The sequence below is a fragment of the Dipteris shenzhenensis genome, chromosome 18 (assembly GCF_047967505.1).
Source record: "Dipteris shenzhenensis isolate YYH24624 ecotype China chromosome 18, Dip_SZ_1.0, whole genome shotgun sequence".
In the NCBI taxonomy this organism is placed as follows: domain Eukaryota; kingdom Viridiplantae; phylum Streptophyta; class Polypodiopsida; order Gleicheniales; family Dipteridaceae; genus Dipteris; species Dipteris shenzhenensis.
Window position 1 is genome coordinate 16,898,093 of NC_141613.1, and position 21,760 is coordinate 16,919,852.

At 39.1% G+C, this 21,760-nt stretch overlaps 1 protein-coding gene across 2 annotated transcripts in view; it reads right to left on the bottom strand.

The window, feature by feature from the left end:
- Positions 1-17,804: 17,804 nt before the first annotated feature.
- Positions 17,805-21,760, bottom strand: part of PRT6 (proteolysis 6) — a 71,087-nt gene continuing 67,131 nt past the window's right edge. Inside the window, exons 14-18 of one of the 2 annotated variants that reach the window (XM_087389575.1) lie at positions 21,051-21,126; positions 19,351-19,428; positions 19,139-19,207; positions 18,319-18,475; positions 17,805-18,096 (exon numbers count right to left, since the gene is read on the bottom strand). In XM_087389575.1, coding sequence (XP_087245701.1) covers positions 18,401-18,475; positions 19,139-19,207; positions 19,351-19,428; positions 21,051-21,126 — 298 coding nt within the window. In that variant the 3' untranslated portion in view covers positions 17,805-18,096; positions 18,319-18,400. Of the gene's footprint in view, positions 18,097-18,318; positions 18,476-19,134; positions 19,208-19,350; positions 19,429-21,050; positions 21,127-21,760 lie in introns of both variants that reach the window. The other variant, XM_087389576.1, reaches the window with a different exon arrangement.

Here is a 21,760-nt window from a genome sequence, read left to right on the forward strand (position 1 = left end):
GGGATTCAGATAAAGCTATTGTACAGAGTGAGCAAAAAGTGGAGGAGATGAAGGAGAACATCCGTAGCCTTAGGATGAGGGAGGAAGGAATCAAGAAGCAACTTTGTCATGTATAGAGCAAGACTGTGGTATTGACGGCCGCAATAGTTAAATCAAATGCCTATCTTGCTATGCATTAAAACTAAATAGTACTAAATGCTAGATAGTGCTGAATGGTACTAAATGCTTAGTAGTATTTAGTCTTTTAGGCTATCCATTGAGTACTGAATGATATATAGTACTACATGCTAGGTGGTGCTAATATTACTAAATGTTGAACAGTCCTAAATGCTAAATACTACTAAATACTAAATAGTGTTGAATAGTACTACATGCCAAATACTACTAAATGCCAGATAGTGTTAAATGTTAAATAGTGTTAAAACACACAGTACTAGCAGTGCTAGATATTGCTAAATAGTACTAAATGCTAACTAGTACTAAATGCTTAGTAGTATTTAGCCTTTTTAGCTATCCTTTTAGTACTAAATACACAATACTAGCAATGCTAGATAGTGCTGAAACACAACTGTACTAGTGCTAGATAGTGCCAAATAGTACTAAATGCTTATGCTTTTAGTACTAAATGCTAAATAGTACTAAATGCTAGGTAGTGCTAATATTACTAAATGCTGAACAGTCCTAAATGCTAAATAGTACTTGATGCTAAATAGTGTTGAATATTACTAAATGACAAATACTACTAAATGCCAAATAGTGTTAAATGCTAAATAGTGCTAAAACATACAGTACTAGTAGTGCTAGATAGTGCTAAATAGTACTAACAACTAAATAGTACTACTGAATGCTAAATAGTGCTAAATACTACTAAATGCTAAATAGTGCTAAATAGTACTAAGTTCTAGATAGAGCAAAATGTTAAACATTGCTAGATGCCAAATAGTTCTAAATCCTAAATATTGCTAAATCACATAAATAGTACTATATAGTACTAAATGCCACTAAATACTACTAAACAGTACTATTTAGTGCTAAATACTACTAAATGCTACATAGTACTAAAGTCTAGATAGTGCAAAATGTTAAACATTGCTAAATGCCAAATACTTCTAAATCCTAAATATTGCTAAATCACATCAACAGTACTATTTAGTACTAAATAACTAACTTCAAATGTTCAGCATGCACAATATTATATTACTCTATTGAGTAATAAGTAATAAGAAAAAAAGAGTGAAGAAAATATACCTGCTTTATCAAAGCCCATGGCAGCCAACCACGCATTTAACACCAATACATTGCAGGGCAGATGAATACATTGCAAGTTCTTAGAAAAATGGAATTCTGCACACATGATGTGGTATGTGTGCAAGCATGGTGCAAAAAGCACATCAATAGTTTCTTGAGAAAATCTAAGCCCACAGAAAACACACCTACACATTTATTGAAAGGGTAAGTACACACTACTTGTAAGAGGACCCAACTCTAAAAACTAAAACATCGATTTGTACATGGACGTTAAGAATCTCACCATTCAATATTCACGTTCATAGTCGCTGCTATGTAGAGCCTGTGGGATGGTGAGTTGGTGCTGAAACTCTGGGACTCTGACTTGAGAGCTTCTCAATCAGATGCTACACGTTGCTCAAAAAACTTGAGCTTGCTTTGTAGTGCTCTCCAACACTGATTCGCTGCCTTTTTGCTGATTCAAATATTACTTTTGCTACATCTAGTTCTACCTCAAGTTTTGCTACATCCTTCAAGAACTCGTCTTGCAGTACTCACATTTGTGCTTGATACACATGTTGTCCAAGCTAGCCGAGTGCAGATTCACATATCTATGTTCATTATTCGTGACTATTTTCAAATTGTAAATCCTATAGTAAATCTTCATAAAATCGTTCTGTAATGATTTCTTCAACCGACCTATATGAAAGCCACGTCAGCTCTCTTTGTCGTTGTTTCCCCATATTTCTCGAATCCAAGTGTCCAACTCAAGATATGAGCTCTCAGGAAAAATCTCCATCCAAGACTGACTCCAGTTGGAATTGCTGTTAGTTTGCTGTCCTTAGTCTTTGGCTTCTCTTTGGTTGGTGGAGTTGGAATAGAAGCCGCTTTGCTATCCATAGCCTTTGCCTTCTCTTTGGTTGCAAACTTCCTGGATGGAGTGTTTCTTCTTAGAGAAAGGACATCGGGCTTCTTGGAGGCGGGAGATGTGATGCCTTTGGGCTTCCTTGGAGACATGGCGGTCTTCAGCTACTGCTAAGAGAGTAACATTTTAGTACTAGGACTCACACCAAGGTGAAATGGAGTAAAATAACAAAGAGAGAGAGAGAGAGTGAGAGAGTGAGCAACAACAAAAGCAAAAAGTTTGCATGTCGACAGAAGGAATGGCAAAAGACAATCGCATGCAGGTCCGAATATTGAATTATGGGGGGAAAGCATTTAGAGAATGGAGGAAAAGAAAAGTACGAATAGAGAATGGGGGAAAAGAGAAGAACAAATAGAGAGAGAGAGAGAGAGAGAGAGAGAGAGAGAGAGTACCCACCACAAGAGAGTGACTTGCAACATCCTGCCAGAAAATTCGAGATGGAAATCAGAAGTTCAAAAGTTTGAAAGTGAAAGCTGGAAATCAAAAGTTCAAAAGTTGGAAAGTGGAAGTGTAAGTTCGAAAGTGAAACACCTGAGAGGAGACGCAGTGCATGAAAATGTGTGTATGAGCATGAGAATGCATACGTGAGAATATCTTGTGCATGAGAATCTGTAATCAATAAATATGTTACTGCACATCGATTCAAGAAATCTCTCCATATTGCATACTACTTAGTACTACCTTATTCTTGCTAATAGTACATACATCGTAGCATGCTTTCACCCATCAATCGATGTGTATGATCCATTCCATCGGAGTTTGAGAGTAGTCTTTAGTGGTATTACTTTGCAATGTAAATAGTACCAACATTTCCTTCTTCAATTTCTTTTGAATGATATGTTGATCATGACAAGTCCTCCTTTGTATCACCTTCTATGGCCATGCATCCACCTAGATCATCCAGCCGTTCCAATCATCTCTTGATTGCTTCTAGCTCACCAAGGTGATGATCAGCACAGTGACTCGTAGACTCAAAATGAGAAACTCTACAACAGTGACATCTTCTAATCCAAAATCCATTTGGAATGGAGTAAAATAAATAGTGGCTTTATAAGCTTTTTAGTACGCCAATGATGCGGTAGGATTATTTGTATCCGAGTCCATTTGATGTGTACTCACTATCTTTGTAGGTACTAATTTAAGACTTTTGCTGGTGGACTCGGCTTGCACCCATTGATGGTAATATGTAGTTGCAACTTGGTGTACTACCTAAACTTCTTGGTCTTTAATGCAAATACTTCATTCATAAAATGAGCTCCCTGATCAGTGATAAACTCAATTTGGCAACATAACCATATAATATTTTCAAAGAGAAACGTGGTTGTAGTCTAAGCTGAATTATCCTATAAAGCATTAGAATTGGCACACTTAGTAGCATAATCTATAGCTATTAGGATCATAAATTATTCTCCATATATTTAATTATATTTTTGAATAAACCCATGTAATCTAAATCTCAATGCTAGTACCCTTCCCATGGTTGATTGGACTATAATGGAATATGACCCAAAGGAAGCAGATGACATGTACATTGATAGACATCACACCAAACATTGTGAGCATGGGCATCCTTGAATAGATTACTTCACCACAATCTAGCTTGCAAATTTTTTTGAGCAGTATTTTCACTAGCAAAGTGAGCTCCTATAGGGCATTTGTGCACCTCATTAAGTACCTTTTCTCTCATGTGGCAATATCCGCCTTCTAAGAAGACCATCACCACCTTAGCAATACAGTTGCCCACCAATCAAGATGTACATCCAAGCCTTCAAGAAAACTAGCTATGCTTGTCCTTTGAGAAGTACAAATTTCAAATGCATAAACACGCATCAATATAATCTCTCTACATAAAGTAAGCACCTCACACAAAGATAAAGACAAATTGGACCATCTCATTCCCATAAAGATAAAGACAAGTTGCACTTGCAAAGGAATTGAAAGTGTGTGCATGTGAAATGCATGTCTGTGTGTATGTGTGTTGGTAACCTAAAAACCATGGATATGATGTGATAGGCTCATATACAAGAATTTTAGTGTTCTAATGTTGATGGGACCTTGGTCCCTAGTCTAAATCACTATAGGTGCATTGGGTTTCCACACAAATTATCTTCAAGATGGCATGAAAGATTCATGGCCATCTCAGAGTATAATTCTCATAGGTGGGACCATGCTTTCATTGGCATTTTGAATCCTTAACATATCGTACATGAGCATGTCTCACTGTGCACAAATTTCTTTGCCTTACTGTTGGGTTGACCCTTACCCTAACAAACTAGATATTAGATCAGTCAACCAATTTAGTAACCACCTCTCTCTCTAAGAGCAGTCAACTACCTCACTTCTTTGTGACTCAATTGTGATGCACCTTATCCCAACATGCTACATGTAGGAGCTATGGAATACAATCTTGCCAAATTAAGAGCCCTTATAGCTCTTGTAGGATTTTTATAAGAAACAAATGAGCATGAAATCCAATAAGAAATATCACTGATAAAAGTCCTCATACCATCGATATAATTGCAAGTGCCTTCGGTCCAAGACAATTTACTACTAGTTTTTTTTTTAAATCACCCACATATGGGCTTATACTACGAGTTTCATTGTACTTTTTCCAATCTGTATATGGGCTACTACTACTAGTATATTTATCTCATTCGCTAGTGTATTTCTTAGGTTACCAACATGATCATTATGTTCATAGCTTTTGGGAATTAAATTGATGTTTGTGAATAACGAGCTAAGGCAAATGTGAAAAATGTTAAAAAATCCTTGATCCATACCCACCTTGACCCATAGGTAGTTGAAGGAATTAGCATGATTAATAGATTTGATGAAGATGATGATGATGAACACGTAGAAAATAATCCACATGTCATCAAATTTGTCAAAGTTGATCTCATCCAGATAATGGACAAGTATGTCTTATCTCAAAACAGGGTTGTATTGCAAGAAGGTACCCTTGTTGAGCCGAATTTCAGATCCTTGAAATTGGATGTCCAAGACCTCATCAACATAAAACAAGCCTTTGAAAGGGAACTACATCCCTCTTGGTGTGTTATAGAAGATAAACTGTTTGATCTTCACTTGGGCTTTGAAGATAACCCACAAACTTTTTATGTAAGTTTGAACTTAAAAACACTCAAAATGGTTCTATACAGATTATTGGTATCATTGATCAGCATCGTTGACTAAAGCTCTAGAGTCTACCCACATGAAGGGGATTGACTCCCAATTTTACTAGCATTAGATCAATTTGAAATAGGATGCTATTCAAATTTAACAATAGTGGTATTGGATGAATTTAAACTATTCACTCTAGGTAAAAGAGGAAATCGACAAACTCCTATAAGTCAGAATCATATATCCAAATGACTAGGCGACCTCAATGTCTTTGTTTCCAAGAAGAATAAGAAATTTGGGGTTTTCATTGACTATCACAAGCTTAATGCCACTACTAAAATCAATCCCTTTGCCATTCAATATTCTCTCCTCAATCCAATTGCTGATCACAATATGTATTTTTTAAAAGATAAGCTTAACATATACATTCACGTTTGCATGGCCAAAAAATATGGGGAGAAAACAACCTTCATCACTAAATGGGGCATTTTTTTAGCCAATTTCATGACATTTGGGTTGAATAATGCTCCTGCAACATTTCAGAGAATGGGTCCAAGAAAATATTGAAGAAAACTTGACTTCATTCATGCAAATTTTCCTTGATGATTCTAGTGTTTTTGGTAACCATGACCTACACCTCAACCACATTAGCCTATGCTTGACCAAGTGTTGGGATGCCAGGCTGCCCCTCTGTTAAATTACACAGCGCAACGAAACAGAAATTGAATAAAGAATAGAGAATACACAGCAAACTGGAGATGAACAAAATTTTCCTTCAATACTGATGTAGTCCAGATGATGGCTCCGTCCACCCGTGCACTCCCATAGTGAAGCTTAGATCACAATCTAGACAGATACTAGGTGAAGAGCTACTAGCTAAAAGATCTCTGCTGGAAGATCTGATCTGGTACAATGGATTGGAGAGGTCGCCTCTTTATAGCTATGAGGGCAGTAGTCAGATCAACATAGTTAGTGGAACTGACCAATCAACCTAATCGGTGAAGGTGACCAATCAACCTAGTCGGTGGAACTGACTAGTCGTCCATGGAATATTCAAGGAATATTCCCTATACCGTCGCCTTGGGGACTCTCGCCCCCAAACCCCCACCAAGGGGGCCGCTGGCCCCCCTAGGACCCCCCAGCTGGGGGCTAGCTGGCCCCTAGGCCCCAACAAGAGTAAGGGGCTCCCACACAATCAAGACAATGTGCCTCATTGTGCTACCAGCTTACCTACCCTAGTTAGCCCATAGGCTAGACTCACATAGATCACCTTTCTACCATCAATGATCTCATTGATAGACCTCATCTAACATGCAAGTCAGGATCCATCCAGTGTCCCGGGCTCACACATGGCTTCTCCTCATATGGGGGCCTTACAACTTGAGCACCTTAGACCACTGGTGGTTATCAGGAGGGTGGGGCATTGAACATATCTAACACCCTCAACCCGGCCAATTATGAATTTGTAGTATAAAGTAAAGTGCTCCTAGGACACTTCATCTACAAAGGCAAAATTGCCAAGGATCCAAGCAAGATTGACCTAATCTAGAAATCCAATTGATTGACTACAATAAATAGTTAGCCCAATTTTCAAACTAGGTTTTATGGCACAATCGGATGCTCCAATACATTCCTGATGCAGATACACCACTCAATGAACAACTCGACAAAGTTTCCCTTGTCAGCTCGAAAGCAGGAGAGACCACAGTGTTGGTTCTTGTTGTAATATTGAGACACAATCTATCATTCTAAACACTGCCACAACACAGTCTCTAGCCTGACCACCTGACATTGCACAGCCTTTTGCCACAACTTGGCTACCTATCACTGGGCAACGTGCCCATGCAAATCATAAAAAACCAATGTTGGCTTGGAGAGACCACCACATTGGTTCTTGGCATAATAATGAGACTCAATCTATGATTCTAAACATCACCGCAGTGTAGTCTCTAACCTGACCACCTATCATCGCCCAGAATTCAAGGCTGGCTTGGAGCAAGCACCGCGTTGGTTCTTGGAATTATGGCTCCATTACCTATTTTTATGTATTACAGGAGGAGATCTATGATGAGCACCACACTAGAAAATAGAAGGAGATCTATGACAACCACCATAATAGCTCTTGAAGTTATATATTTATGTACTGATGAAAATTTATTTTCTTATGTAACCAAGGAAAATGCAATTGACGATATGTCCTCTTTCCCCTAGAGGGAACCCCTCAAGGGCCATATTGTTAATTGCATTTTCTAAAAGTTTAATTGCATTTTTCTAGATGTATGGCCATGCAACCATAGCGGTGGGTTTTTTGGAGCTATTTTGGTCCTAAACCAAGGAGATTATAGTCCTACTTTACTAGTATTTTGGTCCTTGTTGTAGTAGATCCTAAATGAGGGGAAAACAAACTAGCAAGGGCAGAGGAGAGCAACGTAGTAAAATGCCAAATGCCACAGATCTTATATATTATAAAGTTTGAACCGCCATGGTGGCTGGAGGCCCAGAGGCTCGGTGTTCCATCCATATTAATTGTAGGCCACTACGATGAAATCTTACGCAGCACCCCAGATGGGCAATGGCAATTAATTACAACATGATTGGTAATCATGAAGCGGATGCCTTATGGTGGTAACTGGAAGGTGAGTGATTGCAAGCCACTACAATGGCTATTAGTTAAATGCCAGCCCAATGGAATCTTAGCCAAGACATACGTGGCCAATGAGAGCCACCACCATTGAGCATTACCATGCACTCTAGTACTCTACTGAGCATGCAAGCGCGGTGACTGGTAAGTTACTACACTCGTAGTAATCAAGCATGCAAGATGAGTGGTGGTAACTAGCATGTGAGTCATTGTGGGCCACTATGGTGGCTAGTAATTAATTGCTTGCTTGGTGGAATCTTAGCCACCACAGACGTGGCTGATGAGAGCCACCACCACTGGGCAGTAATTACCACAAAAGTAAATCATGAAGCCTAATAACCTCTAATCACTCATTACCATGCACTCTAGTACTCTATTGAGCATGCAAGCTCAGTGAGTGCTAATTTATTGCACTCGTAGTAATCATGTATGCATTTTCGGTGGTGGTAATTGGCAGGGTAGTAATTGTGGGCCATTGCGGTGAGTGGTAATTAATTACCAGCCCATTGTGGTGGCTGGCAGGGTAGTAATTAAAAGCCATTGTGATGGCTAGTAATTAAGTGCCAGCCCATTGGAGCCTTAACTACCACCACAGACCTGGCTGGTAATCTTAGATGCCACCACCGATGATTTTATTGCAGCAATAGTAGTGATTCAAAGGAGGAGCGTTAGGTAGCAATAGTAGTGATTTGAAGTAGGAGCGAGTAACCATAGCCATAAGCACTATGGAAGCATCATGCACAGAGAGAGAGAGAGAGACAGAGAGAGAGAGAGAACTTAGGACTTATTTTTTATGTTCTTCAATGTGCAATTTAGCATCAATTCCAATGGAAAGAAAGAAGGCTACTACTAGGAATAAGAACAAGGGTCTAAACCCATAGCGAAATTGCAGCATCAGAAGGACAAGACGCCCATCCAAGAAAAGGAAAGCCAATGCATCTTCTCAAACAAGCAAAAAAAAAAGAGGTTTACATAAAAGGTCAATGTACTAATGGAGATAATAAGGGCTTAGAAAGCTATGGGAATGTGTATTCCCAAGGCTCCTTTTAAAATACTAGTTAAGCAAGTTTGTGACGATATGAACTTTGGGGGCCTTGGATACCGATGGCAAATAATAGCCATTTGGGCATTGCAAGTGAGTGGCAAATAATTTTTCATAGAGTTTTTCTAGGATATATTTCTTCTTGCAGCCCACAGCCAGAGGGTGACAATCATGGTAAAAGATATGACCACTTCAAAGATGGTGAGATGGAGATATGACAAACTCTCAAGGTGATGGATATGACAGACATCAAGATTAGAGACATTTTTCAGTAGCCTTATACATATTGTACTAGTTTCGAACTATATGTACTAATAGTGATGCGCTAGATCTAAATTTGGCACTAATATAGTACTAATATAACTCTATTCTAGTATTGGTATAGTAGACTATAATGCATAAAACATACTAATAACATAGTACTAACAGAGCAAGATTTGTTTCTATTCCAATACTAATATATTAGAGCACTAATGTAGTACTCATATAGAACTATATTAATACTGATATAGTACTATTTGTTTCTATTCAGTACTTATATAGTGGACTATTTGTTTCTATTCTAGTACATATATATTAGAGCAATAATGTAGTACTAATTTAGCACTATTCTAGTATTAATATAGTAAACTACTAATGTCTACTTATATACTACTAACATAGTACTATCATAGTACTAATATCGAACTATTTGGCTCTATTCCAATACTAATATATCATAGCACTAAAGTACTACTCATATCGTACTATATTAATACTAATGTAGTAATATATGTTTCTATTCAATACTAATATAGTAATATTCTATTTCTATATTAGAGTACTAATATAGTACTAATTAATACAGTAATATCTATTTCTCTGTTACAACTAGTCTAACTGTTAGAACTAAGGTGGTATTGTTGGTTTAGTACTACACCATTTCCCTAAAGTACTGAAATGGAATGCAGTCAGGTTTCATGTTACTCAAGCTACGGAGAAGTCTAGGAGTGTACATGTCCAAGATGAAATTTTTGAAACTCCTAGCAATACCACTTTGAATTCCAATGTGAAGAAAGAGCAGCAAGGATCCACACAAGCCTTGTGTGGTAAACCCACCAATGATGTCATGGTAGATGGAAATCTCATGTCTAGTGGGAACCTTATGGAGGACGACCCCATGGAGGATGTAAATATTTCGGGTGCTACCATGGTTGCTACAAGAGGGGTTGAGGAGGACAATGATTATGGGTCTTTAAAAGGGTAAGAAGGAAAAAGGAAGCAATTGAGAGAGATCCTGCAAAGGAGGGTTCGGCCCCAAAAAATGGAGAGGGAGGGGATGAAATTATGATGTGTCTTTGGCATTCTTCCTTTTTTTGTGTTTTTTTTCTATAACATTACATATGGACTAAATGTAATAGAAAATTTTGTAATATGTTATCTATTTCACAAGGTTAAATCACCTTAAAATATGCCACTGCTACTTCAATGAAGCGAGGACTAGAACCAAAAAAAGAAGCGATGTAAGATCACTACTCCACAGGAGGGGCCCAAGGAGCAACCAAGCTTCCCCCCAAAACTACCACAAAATTTGGTGCCCACCTAGTTTGTGAACCGTCCCCTTCACGTGAACAAGCCATAGAGGTCAAGAAGACTCTAAAATGCACCAATGGTGAACTATGGTCTCATTCTTAGGTCAAATTTGACAAGGACAATTTTGGATTTTGTGTGTTAGGTTTACTACGAAGAGTAGGATTGGGTACATTTTGCAAGGTCGTGACCAATTTAAAGTAGGGTTTCTCCACAGTCTTGAGAAGCATGGCAATCGCATCCTCCTCATCAATTCTAGCAAGTTATTGATACCAACTAGGGCATAATCCCTTTGATGCAAGAAATAAAGGTGCCAAGGTCACCTGGAGTAAACTCAAGGCTAAACAACTCAATCTTTAAGGAATTTTAAAATTCTTTCTTTTAGCACCGTACAATTTTTCCATTTCACCTCACTTAAGCTTGTCCTTTGGAATCTCATTAATGTGATGGATGAGACTTTTGCCAATGGTAAGCATGATGATTGATTGTGCTCTCTCATCATCCTTGACCTCATCATCCTTTGTAGCATCATTCTTTCCGTTGACATAAGGCCATAAGCCTTTGCACATAAGAATGAACCCCCTTGCCATTAAACTTCTCAATGGTCAAAATTTCTTTGGTCATTGGGGAATACTCCTTTGTGAAGGAGCCAATAAGTTTATAAAGCCTTGAAAATATAGACCATCCAATGTCAAGGTTGACCAACACAAACAAGAACTTTAAAAAGCAAAATTAAGGCCACAAATCCCTACCATATGTTAGTGAGGCTTTGGGACCCTTAGCAAAACATGACTTTACCCAAATAATCTCATAAACCTTATCACGAATTCTACATCGGCAGCATCGTGGCTTGCTATAAGTAGCTTCAAGTAATCTGTATTTTTCGCTTACTACTAGGAATCCCAATGGTCATCTAGCTTACTACCAAAGAAATATAGAGAGAGATTTTTGTTATTGAGAAATACATCCTTCTTCAATCGAAGTGCCAACATTGTGATATGAGCAGCTTCTAATCCCGCTGTAAAAATGCCAAGACTCTCAAAACTTGAGGGAAGATAAGTGCCCAAAAAGGACTGCAGGTACACGAGATATCAAAACAAGATGCTTCCTTTAGAGACAACAATTAGCAAAAAAAAACGGGTTTATTCTCCCTCTAGCCTTGATGGCGATCAAGTGTCAATAGAACACTAGCTCCAAGCAAGAGATTAAAGACTTAAACACTCACAACAAGAGCCTATGGAAGAATAATTGAGAATGTTGATAACCATTACAACACTTCAAATCAATGCAACGAATACTGACCGGCTTCTTCCTTGGAAAAAGACAATGACTACTACTTGAAAACAAGGTTGTCTCCCCTAGTGACTTGCACAAAAGGTAGTACTACATCATGACTTGTAAAAAAGGTAGTACTATAGCTTATGAGTTGTAGTCGTTGTAAGGAAACTAGTCGATGGCCTGAGCTAGAAACCCACAATGCTTAGTACTTGTTTAACCTCCACGTTGAAAGCTTTAATCTCCACTTACAAAACTGAGGGAAGATTGGCCACAACCTTGCAACAATATCACGAATAACTCTAGAGATATGAAACAACAATACTTCGCAAGAAGAGGCACTCAACAAGGGGATCCAAGAAAAGCAATGAGCTCTAACAAGGCTCTATTGCCATATTCAGATGGAGAAGAAAGAGGAGAAAGACCTAGAACAAGTCATGGGATAAGGAGGCATAAGGAGACCAACACAAACAAGGACAAGCCAAAGCATAAAGGGATTCCATTAGCTATCAACCTTACAACAAATGAAGGCTCCTTGTGCTCCACGCAAACACACAAGGTACCACCTAACGTATAGGCCACCGAGTCATCCAAATCCTATCCAAGGTCCACATCCTCCAATCATTGATATAGATCCACACCCTCCAATCATCCTTATGTACAAGCTCAACAACTTCAACCATGTCAAGTTCACAATTCATTCTTTTGACATGATAATCTCACCAAATATTATGCCTTGTCAAAACACCTCTTGCCCTAATTCAATGTCCAAGCTATGTTTATATTTGCATTACTTGCCATTGTGTGCCTCTTAGTGATCTCAATGGTCCACCACCATTGATCATCATGATGCTTTGTTGCTCCTAAAAAGTTCTATGAATTACTAATGCTTCAATTCTACATAAAAGATGATGGAATATTTTCCTCTACATCCCATCAAACGAATTGGTGTAAAAGTTCTCTCAACTTGCAAACTTGTGTACAAATGCAAACCTTTCAAAACTTCATCTAAATTGTTGGCTCTAATGTAATGCTACTGTTAATATATGGCTCTAATATAGTGCAACTCTTATTAGCTATCTGTAGAAACTCTACCCTTCCTTTGTCTTGTATGTTATTTTGCATTTGATGCCATATGCTATTAAGACATGTTGTGATTGTCCTTGTGGTCATGTTATTATGTTGAGATATGCGCAAGTTGACGAGCATCACTGAATGGGATCACAGCTAACACAATCCATTTACATTATTCTCTACCTTAGCCTCTAGAACTCCTTTTAGCTTATCAATGAGCTTTCACTATTTCTTTATGAAGTATACCAAGAACTCAAGCATGTTGTCACCGATAAGAGTAACAAACCACTTAATGTAAGGCCATGATTGTACACGTGACCATCCACAAGTATTGGCATGTCAAGATTTAGTATTCATACTAATCATTTAACACCATTCTTTTGCTCTTTCACGCATACTTTCATTTGAATCCAAGACATTCATGCCATAAAGTTAATACCATATTCACTAAATACATCTCCCTCGATTCATTGTTGATTCCTTGTCAGATGTGACACTTAAAATGTACTCTTGATTATCATTGTCGAAGTAGGATTTTTTGTATGCTTCAGATTCCACATCAATGAACAAAGTGTCTACTAAACTAGGTAGTTGCCAAAGCTCTCACATACAACTTTGGCTCTTTATTAGCACTGCCTTGCAAGGCAACGCTCTACTGAGAGTTTTGCAAAAAGTGTCCTCCCAATAGATTTTGGACACCCCATGCCTTGGTTAGCCACTTTCTATTCTAGTTTTGCACTCTCTGTCTCTCTGTCTCTCTCTCTCTTCCCCCCTTATCGATGTACTCCAACCGTGCCATAAAAGCCAAAGAGTTTGAAATAATGAAGACAATGTTGTCAAGCACATCATGTGCGCTCTTTTTTCCCCTCAAACACAAATGCGCGTGCACACAGTTTGCAAATCGCTTTGCATTTGCAAGCAATTGCATTGTAGCACTCAAACTTTCAAATGGTTCTAAACACAAGCCTCCATCGCACGAGTTGCAAAGTAATCATACATTTATCTTCACAATCATTTGCATTTAGCAAAACCTAAGGCACTCACACATACTTGTACTCACTTGTTCTAATCGTTTTCCCCATCAAATTACCAAAAAAAAAAATCCAAAAAACATGAATCTTCAAGTTGTAAGCCACAACTTATCTTGAGGAGCTCCTAACGACGACATCCTTGATCATCTTGACCTTCATGAGCTATACCTTCATTTTAGAGTGGCTTACCAAGCCCTTCCTCTAAAAATAGATGCACATTGATCACAGGAAGCATTTTCAAACACAAATTTAATATCTCAACATTCATTGCAAACTTCAATAGAGCCTTTCCTTTTTACATAATTTATCTTCCATTTGAGTCACTTTTATTTTGTGAAATTATATATTACTCTCTCTCTCTCTCTCTCTCACACACACACACACAAAGCTCGATTAAGTCAGTATTCACCACCCCATGTATTTTTTTTATGCTAGTAAATATTACTTCTTGTTGAAGTTATCACAATCCTTGGCATATATTGTGCCATCAAAACCCTTCTCTGAAGTTCTTAGATCTTGATATCAAACTTGTGAGCTTAAAGAGCTTACACATTTCCTCATAACTCTAAGATAGGATTCATAATGTAGTGTAAAAAACGATCCAAAAGGTAGCCAAACTATGGTCTTCTATGGTGTTAAGTACATGCTAATGAGATCAATGTTCAAATCAACAACGAACAATATTTGTATGACCTTAGAAAGTTGTGCGTAAAAATATTTAATGGTTTAATTTTTTTTGTCAAACATGGGTTGACGACAACCTTTTAATCTTTACCTCTTTTTTAAAGTGTCTTACCTCTGCGCTTTGCTTGCCTTGACAGCATCTGGTGATATAATAAGAACTTGCTTCTGATGTGCCTAATTGATCATAGAAGATCTTTCTACTGTCCTCCAAATCATTGAAAACCAACCTTACAGCACACTCATGCTTCACCTTTTTTTGCACGTCTTCCCTTGAAGACTTCTCTTCGGTAATCAAGAAGAACAAAAGAACTAACACCCCCTTCCAAGGAGGACTTTCATCACACAAGCCACTTCACCTCTCAGTAAACACAATATCCCCAAGAACCTACCTCAAGACCGAAAGCAGAGTCCCCCTAAAACAAAATTTTCCAATGAATGGAGATGCACTCAGCCACTAAGCCAAATACTTCTCATTCAATAACCCATGACAGCTATTACCTTGAAATAACAATAAAAGTATCATCACAATCCTATCATAAGTATGAGCATGGGAAACAGCTGGCACTCGTAGAAGATCTTTCTACTGTCCTCCAAATCATTGAAAACCAACCTTACAGCACACTCATGGTTCAACTTTTTTTGCAGGTCTTCCCTTGAAGACTTCTCTTCGGTAATCAAGAAGAACAAAAGAACTAACACCCCCTTCTGAGGAGGACTTTCATCACACAAGTCACTTCACCGAGAAGAACAAAAGAACTAACACCCCCTTCTGAGGAGGACTTTCATCACACAAGTCACTTCACCTCTCGGTAAACACCAATATCCCCAAGAACCTACCTCAAGACCAAAACCCCCTAAAACAAAATTTTCCAATGAATGGAGATGCACTCAGCCACTAAGCCAAATACTTCTCATTCAATAACCCATGACAGCTATTACCTTGAAATAACGATAAAAGTATCATCACAATCCTATCATAAGTATGAGCATGGGAAACAGCTGGCACTCATAGAAGATCTTTCTACTGATCAAGAAGAACAAAAGAACTAACACCCCCTTCCAAGGAGGACTTTCATCACACAAGTCACTTCACCTCTCAGTAAACACCAATATCCCCAAGAACCTACCTCAACACCGAAAGCAGAGTCCCCCTAAAACAAAATTTTCCAATGAATGGAGATGCACTCAGCCACTAAGCCAAATACTTCTCATTCAATAACCCATGACAGCTATTACCTTGAAATAACGATAAAAGTATCATCACAATCCTATCATAAGTATGAGCATGGAAAACAGCTGGCACTCGTGCGTAGCAAGGGAAAGAATGAAACTTCCATTTTTTAACTACCTCTCCCCTCATTATCTTTTTTAACACTTTTTAACTACACACTTTTTAAATGGAAGGGAAAGAATGGAACTTCCAGCTGGTACTCCTGATTGACAACATTGTCTTCATTATTTCACACTTTTCAACTTCATTGTTTAACAGCTGGCCCTCGTGTGTAACAAGGGAAAGAATGTAAGTTGCATGGAAAAAGGAAGAAGAGAAGGATAGTGTGTGTGTGTGTGTGTGTGTGTGTGTGTGTGTGAGAGAGAGAGAGAGAGAGAGAAAGAGAGATCACTTGTGGTGGTGTTACTGTTGGGTTCTTTGGTCATTGTATCGTGCTTGTACCATTCGTATGCATAAGCACTCTTCAATGACTATTCCGAGCTTGTTTGCTTCAGTCTCTTCAGGATGCTCATTCTCTTGGAGACCTTCCTTAGGCCCAGTTGGAAGTCTTCTATTATGTTTTTAGTTTTTAGTAGTAGCTGTCCCACTCTAGGACAGCTAAGAATGTACATTCTTCTTAATGCAAAGCTTCTTTTACACACAAAAAATGTGTGTGTGTGTGTGTGTGTGTGTGTGTGTGTGTGTGTGTAGCTTCAACACACTTTCTTAACAGAGGAACAAGCAACTACTGTCCTATTAGTAAGTGCAACGGCACCTCTATAATACACAACATAGCATGTACACTGTGTGTACTAAATGCATGAATCATCGAGACCATGACGACGACCAACTTGTTTCCAAACCTGCTACTTAAGCTCATCATCATGTCCTTCATACATGTTGCAGTAATTTCTTTCTCGACCAAATGTCTTTCTAAGACACTACTGTCTCAAAATTACTAAGCTTCACCCCCCAGCACAAATCCTCCTGCATACATAACACCTCGTTTTTATCTCAAAGCTAAATCAACTGGGCTACAAGGAATTTTCATGCATTAAATTGTTGGCATATTGGCCCTCGGCCCACATGGCATGGTATTTAGTAGTTGAATATGGTGGAATTGGAGGCTAAATTGCTTCATGCAGGAACTGGCTAACACATGGACTTGGGGGACATTAGTCCCATATACAATGTTGTTAAATGGAGGTCCTTGATTATATTACCTTGAATGAAGACCCTCCTATTTTCGGGGTATGGCGAGGCATAGCACGGTCATAGGGTGAGTTGTGGAAGAGCAGGTGATTCCGGCCTGTGGACTGGACTGTGCTTTGTGGCATGGCAGCTGTTCAGAGCAGGCTGCTGCCTTAAGGCATGGACAGACTACGGATGGGTAGCATGGATCGTGGCTGCACTCGCAGGATGTGACTACCGATGGGTGTCTGGATTTCCGGGCAGTTCAGAGCAGGCTGCTCCAGCAAATTTAAAGGTGTCTCACACAGTTTCGTGGCCCGTGACAGTCTCTGTGTGGTTGTGCTCAATGATTGTCAACCTGGCCCTGTGTCGGTGACTGAATCATGCTTTTGTCAGTCTAGCCCTGTGTGGGTGACTAAATTATCCCTAGGTGCTTGGCCAATGGGAGGAATTATTGGCACATTGGCCTAGTGGTATGGTGTTAACTATTTGATTCGGTGGAGTTGGAGGCTAAATTGCCTCGTGAAAGCACTGCCTTACACATGGACTGGGTCCCATGTACAATGTTGTGACATGGAGGGTCCTTGAATATATGAGGTTGAATGAAGACCCTCCTACTATCCCAGCCTGCTCTTTTGGATATGAACATCGATAGCCTACATAAACTGATAGTAATTGCGTTCAAGACAGCGATTAAGTGAGAAGACTTCTGGTCACACAAATGGTCGACCATTATGGACACTTCTGTCAAGAACGAGTACAACAAGAAGTGGAAGAATGTATAATTTCGCTAAAATGGCACAAAACTTGCGAGGCTTTCTTGAAAATGAACTCGGCTATAACTTTACACTCTGATTACTCATAGTTACAATGCTGCAATGCAGTTCATATACACAGAGTCTATCATATTTACAACAAGAAAGCATACCTACATCGCTTGTACAAATTTAGCAACTTTAAACAACCTTCCAGCAATGGATAGATGCAGTTAGAGGCACTAAGAAAATTTGGCGATGTGCTGCATCAAGTCACCTCTTCAGAGACTCTTCCCCATCAGTTGAGAACATATGTCACAGAGAACAATACCTTGAGTAATTGCTTGCAAACCTGCAAGTTGACAGCAAGAACACAGAACTTTTTAGTTTTATCACGGTGGATGCCAAGGACTACATAAACAATGTCAGGCACACGTAAAAGGCATCTCTGAAAATGAATAATGTGAAAACCGGTTCTGCTGAATATCTATATTTGCAAGCTGAAGAAAAGCTGGCAGCCCTTATAGAGAAGACACTGCAATGGTGCACAAGCAGTCAGCATATAGATCCGAACCTTTGAGATTCTCATTAGCAGCTCTGATGACGTGTGTGTAATTGTGCTGAAGGAAATTCCTCTAACAACTCATAGTTTCACATCAGCCCCATATGACCGTTTCCCGGGTTGTATGAGAGAGAACGAGAGAGTTGTGATCAAGCCCATGTGACACTACCTGCACATGCATGAGACAAAATCAGCTGTGAGCTCAGCCTTACGCCACTATCACCACTTCTTTATCACAAACAATACATCCCTCCAGGTTGCCCTTAAATGGCAAGACTGTGTCTTCTAACTCCATAGATGTTCACAATGTACCAGCAAAATTAACAGAGTATTTGTTTACTAAAAGCGAACATTCAATAAGTAAAAACTGATGGATTGAAATTAGTCTGGGCAAAACCGACTCTTTCTATTCTACATAACAATGACCACAATTTCCCTTGTGAGAAATAAAGCATAGCCTCTCAGTCTCCCCCCCTAGCAGGATGCTAGGGCAGTGTCCACCTATTTCCCACATGATATGGGCAAAAATTTCTGTAGAACTCAACTTAAAAAGCCCAGACAGTTCCACACAAAAGCAAGCTAAAGAGGACAGAATTTAGAAACACCATCAAACTGGCACAAACCCCTAGTGTAAATGCTTGATGTCATAATATCTTATCTAGAATGTCAACAAACATAATTCAAGACATGCTTGTTACATTCTACATGATCAAGGATATATATTAAACAATAGAGAAGTCATGCTGTCTACTAAAGACGCACAAACATGGCCCCCACACCACACAAATGCAAACTTGTGCTATGAATGAGAGAGAGAGAGAGTGAGACTTGCCATTGCAGTGAGAGCTGCATAACGTTCTTCATTGAGGTACAAAGGCTTTCCTCTGATCATATCAATATCCTGCAGTAACAACAGTCAGAATGAGAAGTTAAAGCACAAATGAAGTCCTCGCGTTCTACCGTATCGTCAAGCGACAATAAAACTGTCAATCATGTTGAGAAATAGGATCAACTGCTGAAGCCTCCAAAAACAAGCCATCTTACCTCCTCTCCAAATGCATCCAGATAAGGTGAAGGCCAGCTGGCTTGGCGTGCGTATCTTTGAAGGAGAATGTTTGTTTTCTGAAATGAAGGCAAATTAAGACAGACATGCTTATAACTTTAGTGATTACCATTGCTCTCCTTTGAATTGATATGTGCTCACATTAGATGAACAAGTTAAGGTTTACATATAGAGTCATACATCACGCTACCTCTCAACAAGAATAGACACCTGACTGCATACATGCGCTGTCCTGCAAGAAAGCACACACCTACATCTGCATGCACACACATAGCATGCACATCTAGACATGCATTCACACACATTGTGCTCCATAGAAGTCACTCTTGCACACGTGAAAAAGAAATCAAGGGATGGTGTCAGTGGAGACAATGGGAAGCTTTAACTTTGTGGAAACAAGAGCTCCTATAGATACACAGGGGAAACTGCACCATAGAACTTCCCCCTTTTGCTACTCCTTGCCTTTCCCCTCTTATACACATTAGGTACTTGTCATGCATTCACATCTCTACTCGTTTCTTTTCTTTACTGTCCTATGACGCTAGCCACAGGCTTCAAGGTCTAAATAAAGATAGTCTTCTATTCTATATCATTAATTCAAAGCCAAGTTGCCAGACTGACCTAGACCCAGACCCAGACATGCTATTCAAGATCCAACAAGCACTCATCGATCAGGGTAGCAGGGAGTTTCAAAATGGACCTTGGGGTGCTATCACCTCTATAAATAATCTGAACATCCTCATGAGCAGCTCTAAGCCATTCACCACTCAGCCAATTTCTAGCAGCACCTCAATGTTCCTCTTCCGCAGACCTCTCAGAAGGCTCTACCTGCAGATGGATTGCCCATTGAGGTGCCAACATGAGTAGATCATCAAGCTCTCTATTTACAAACAAGCAATGGATGCTACTACCATACAACCAAATTGTCCATCCCACATTTGGAGGACTGATTCAGAAGAGTACCCAGCATTGGGGATATATATTGATCAATAAGATCTCTTCTCACCAAAGTCGAGTCTCTAAGATGATATTCTCACCAGAAAAGTAGGTATACAATCGCCCCCAAAAGACACTCGGAGATCCAATAAACTATGTAGCAAATGCCACCTTGGGGTTTGCCCCAGTATATATTGCTTAGTAGAGTATTTCCCTGTTTTAAAATGCCTCAATAGAAATCAGTCAAGCTCATTAAGAACCAACTACTAACTGTCAGCAATCAGCAAAATGTCCTAAACAAGACAAACTGCATCCCAAAAGACACACACACAGTCCATACTGCATCCAGAAACATAACACAGCCATGTGTCCTAAACATGAAGGTGCATCCCAAACATACACACAGGCCATACTAACAAACACATACTAAATTTGCCACACTATATCCAATTCTGAACAACATGAGACTAGTAACTTGAAGGGAAAAATGTGGCACTGCAGGCTATCCACACAAGCTTCCATTATATACTGGTCCTAAGCACTAATCTCATTGTTGGTTATTTCATTCAAATTTCAGCATTAAAACCCAATCTCTTCACATAATGCTGTGCTCATCTTCTTAAGGCAAAAGATTTGTACAATCTGGACACCAGGCAGGTGATGAAAAAATAGCTATCCCAAAGAGCAGAGAAGCAGTTTTAAAAGACTTGACTCTTAAGCTTTGAGAATTTCATTAAGTACTCACCCGTATCATGAGAAAAACTCCAATACCACCACCACAAACCATCGCATGTTTGTAGCATTCACTTTGCCTGTTTGTACTGCATAATCACCAAGGAGTTTCTTAGTATCACCACAGAAATAATAAGAAGTCTGGTGATAAATCAATCAATCGTATTCAAATAGCACTTGATGTCAGTTTATCCTGAAAAGCCATGAATGCTGAAATTGGTTTCTCAGCATGCTGCCCAACAAATGCAAAAATAAGAAAAGGACACATCATGCTTGCTGCTTTTGGTGCAGAACCATGCAAATACAAGAAAAGGAGCCATCTTTTTGCTGCTCTTGGTGCATAACCACTCATATCACAACAGTCTGCTACTCCCGATCGATATCTGTACTAGATTAGTCATATAGGAAAAAGATGCTGACATTCGTTTCTCCACCTACCTATGTGCCAGAAAAGAAGCTTTAGTAGGTGTTTGTTAAAGAGAAACATTGTATATGCCTTTGAGATAAACATTGAATTGAATGTTCCTTTCAAAATTATGAGCTACCTTGGAAACTGTCAATTTCCAACATCTTGAAGTCCTGAACGATGTTAAGTGTGAGACAAGATTTGTCAAAGGTGCGATGCTGCAGAACAAGTCAATGGGGTGCACCTTTGACATTGCTTGTTCTAAAATAGCTTAGTCTGGGGAATTTTGTAAGATTCACACACCCTTTATAAGTCAG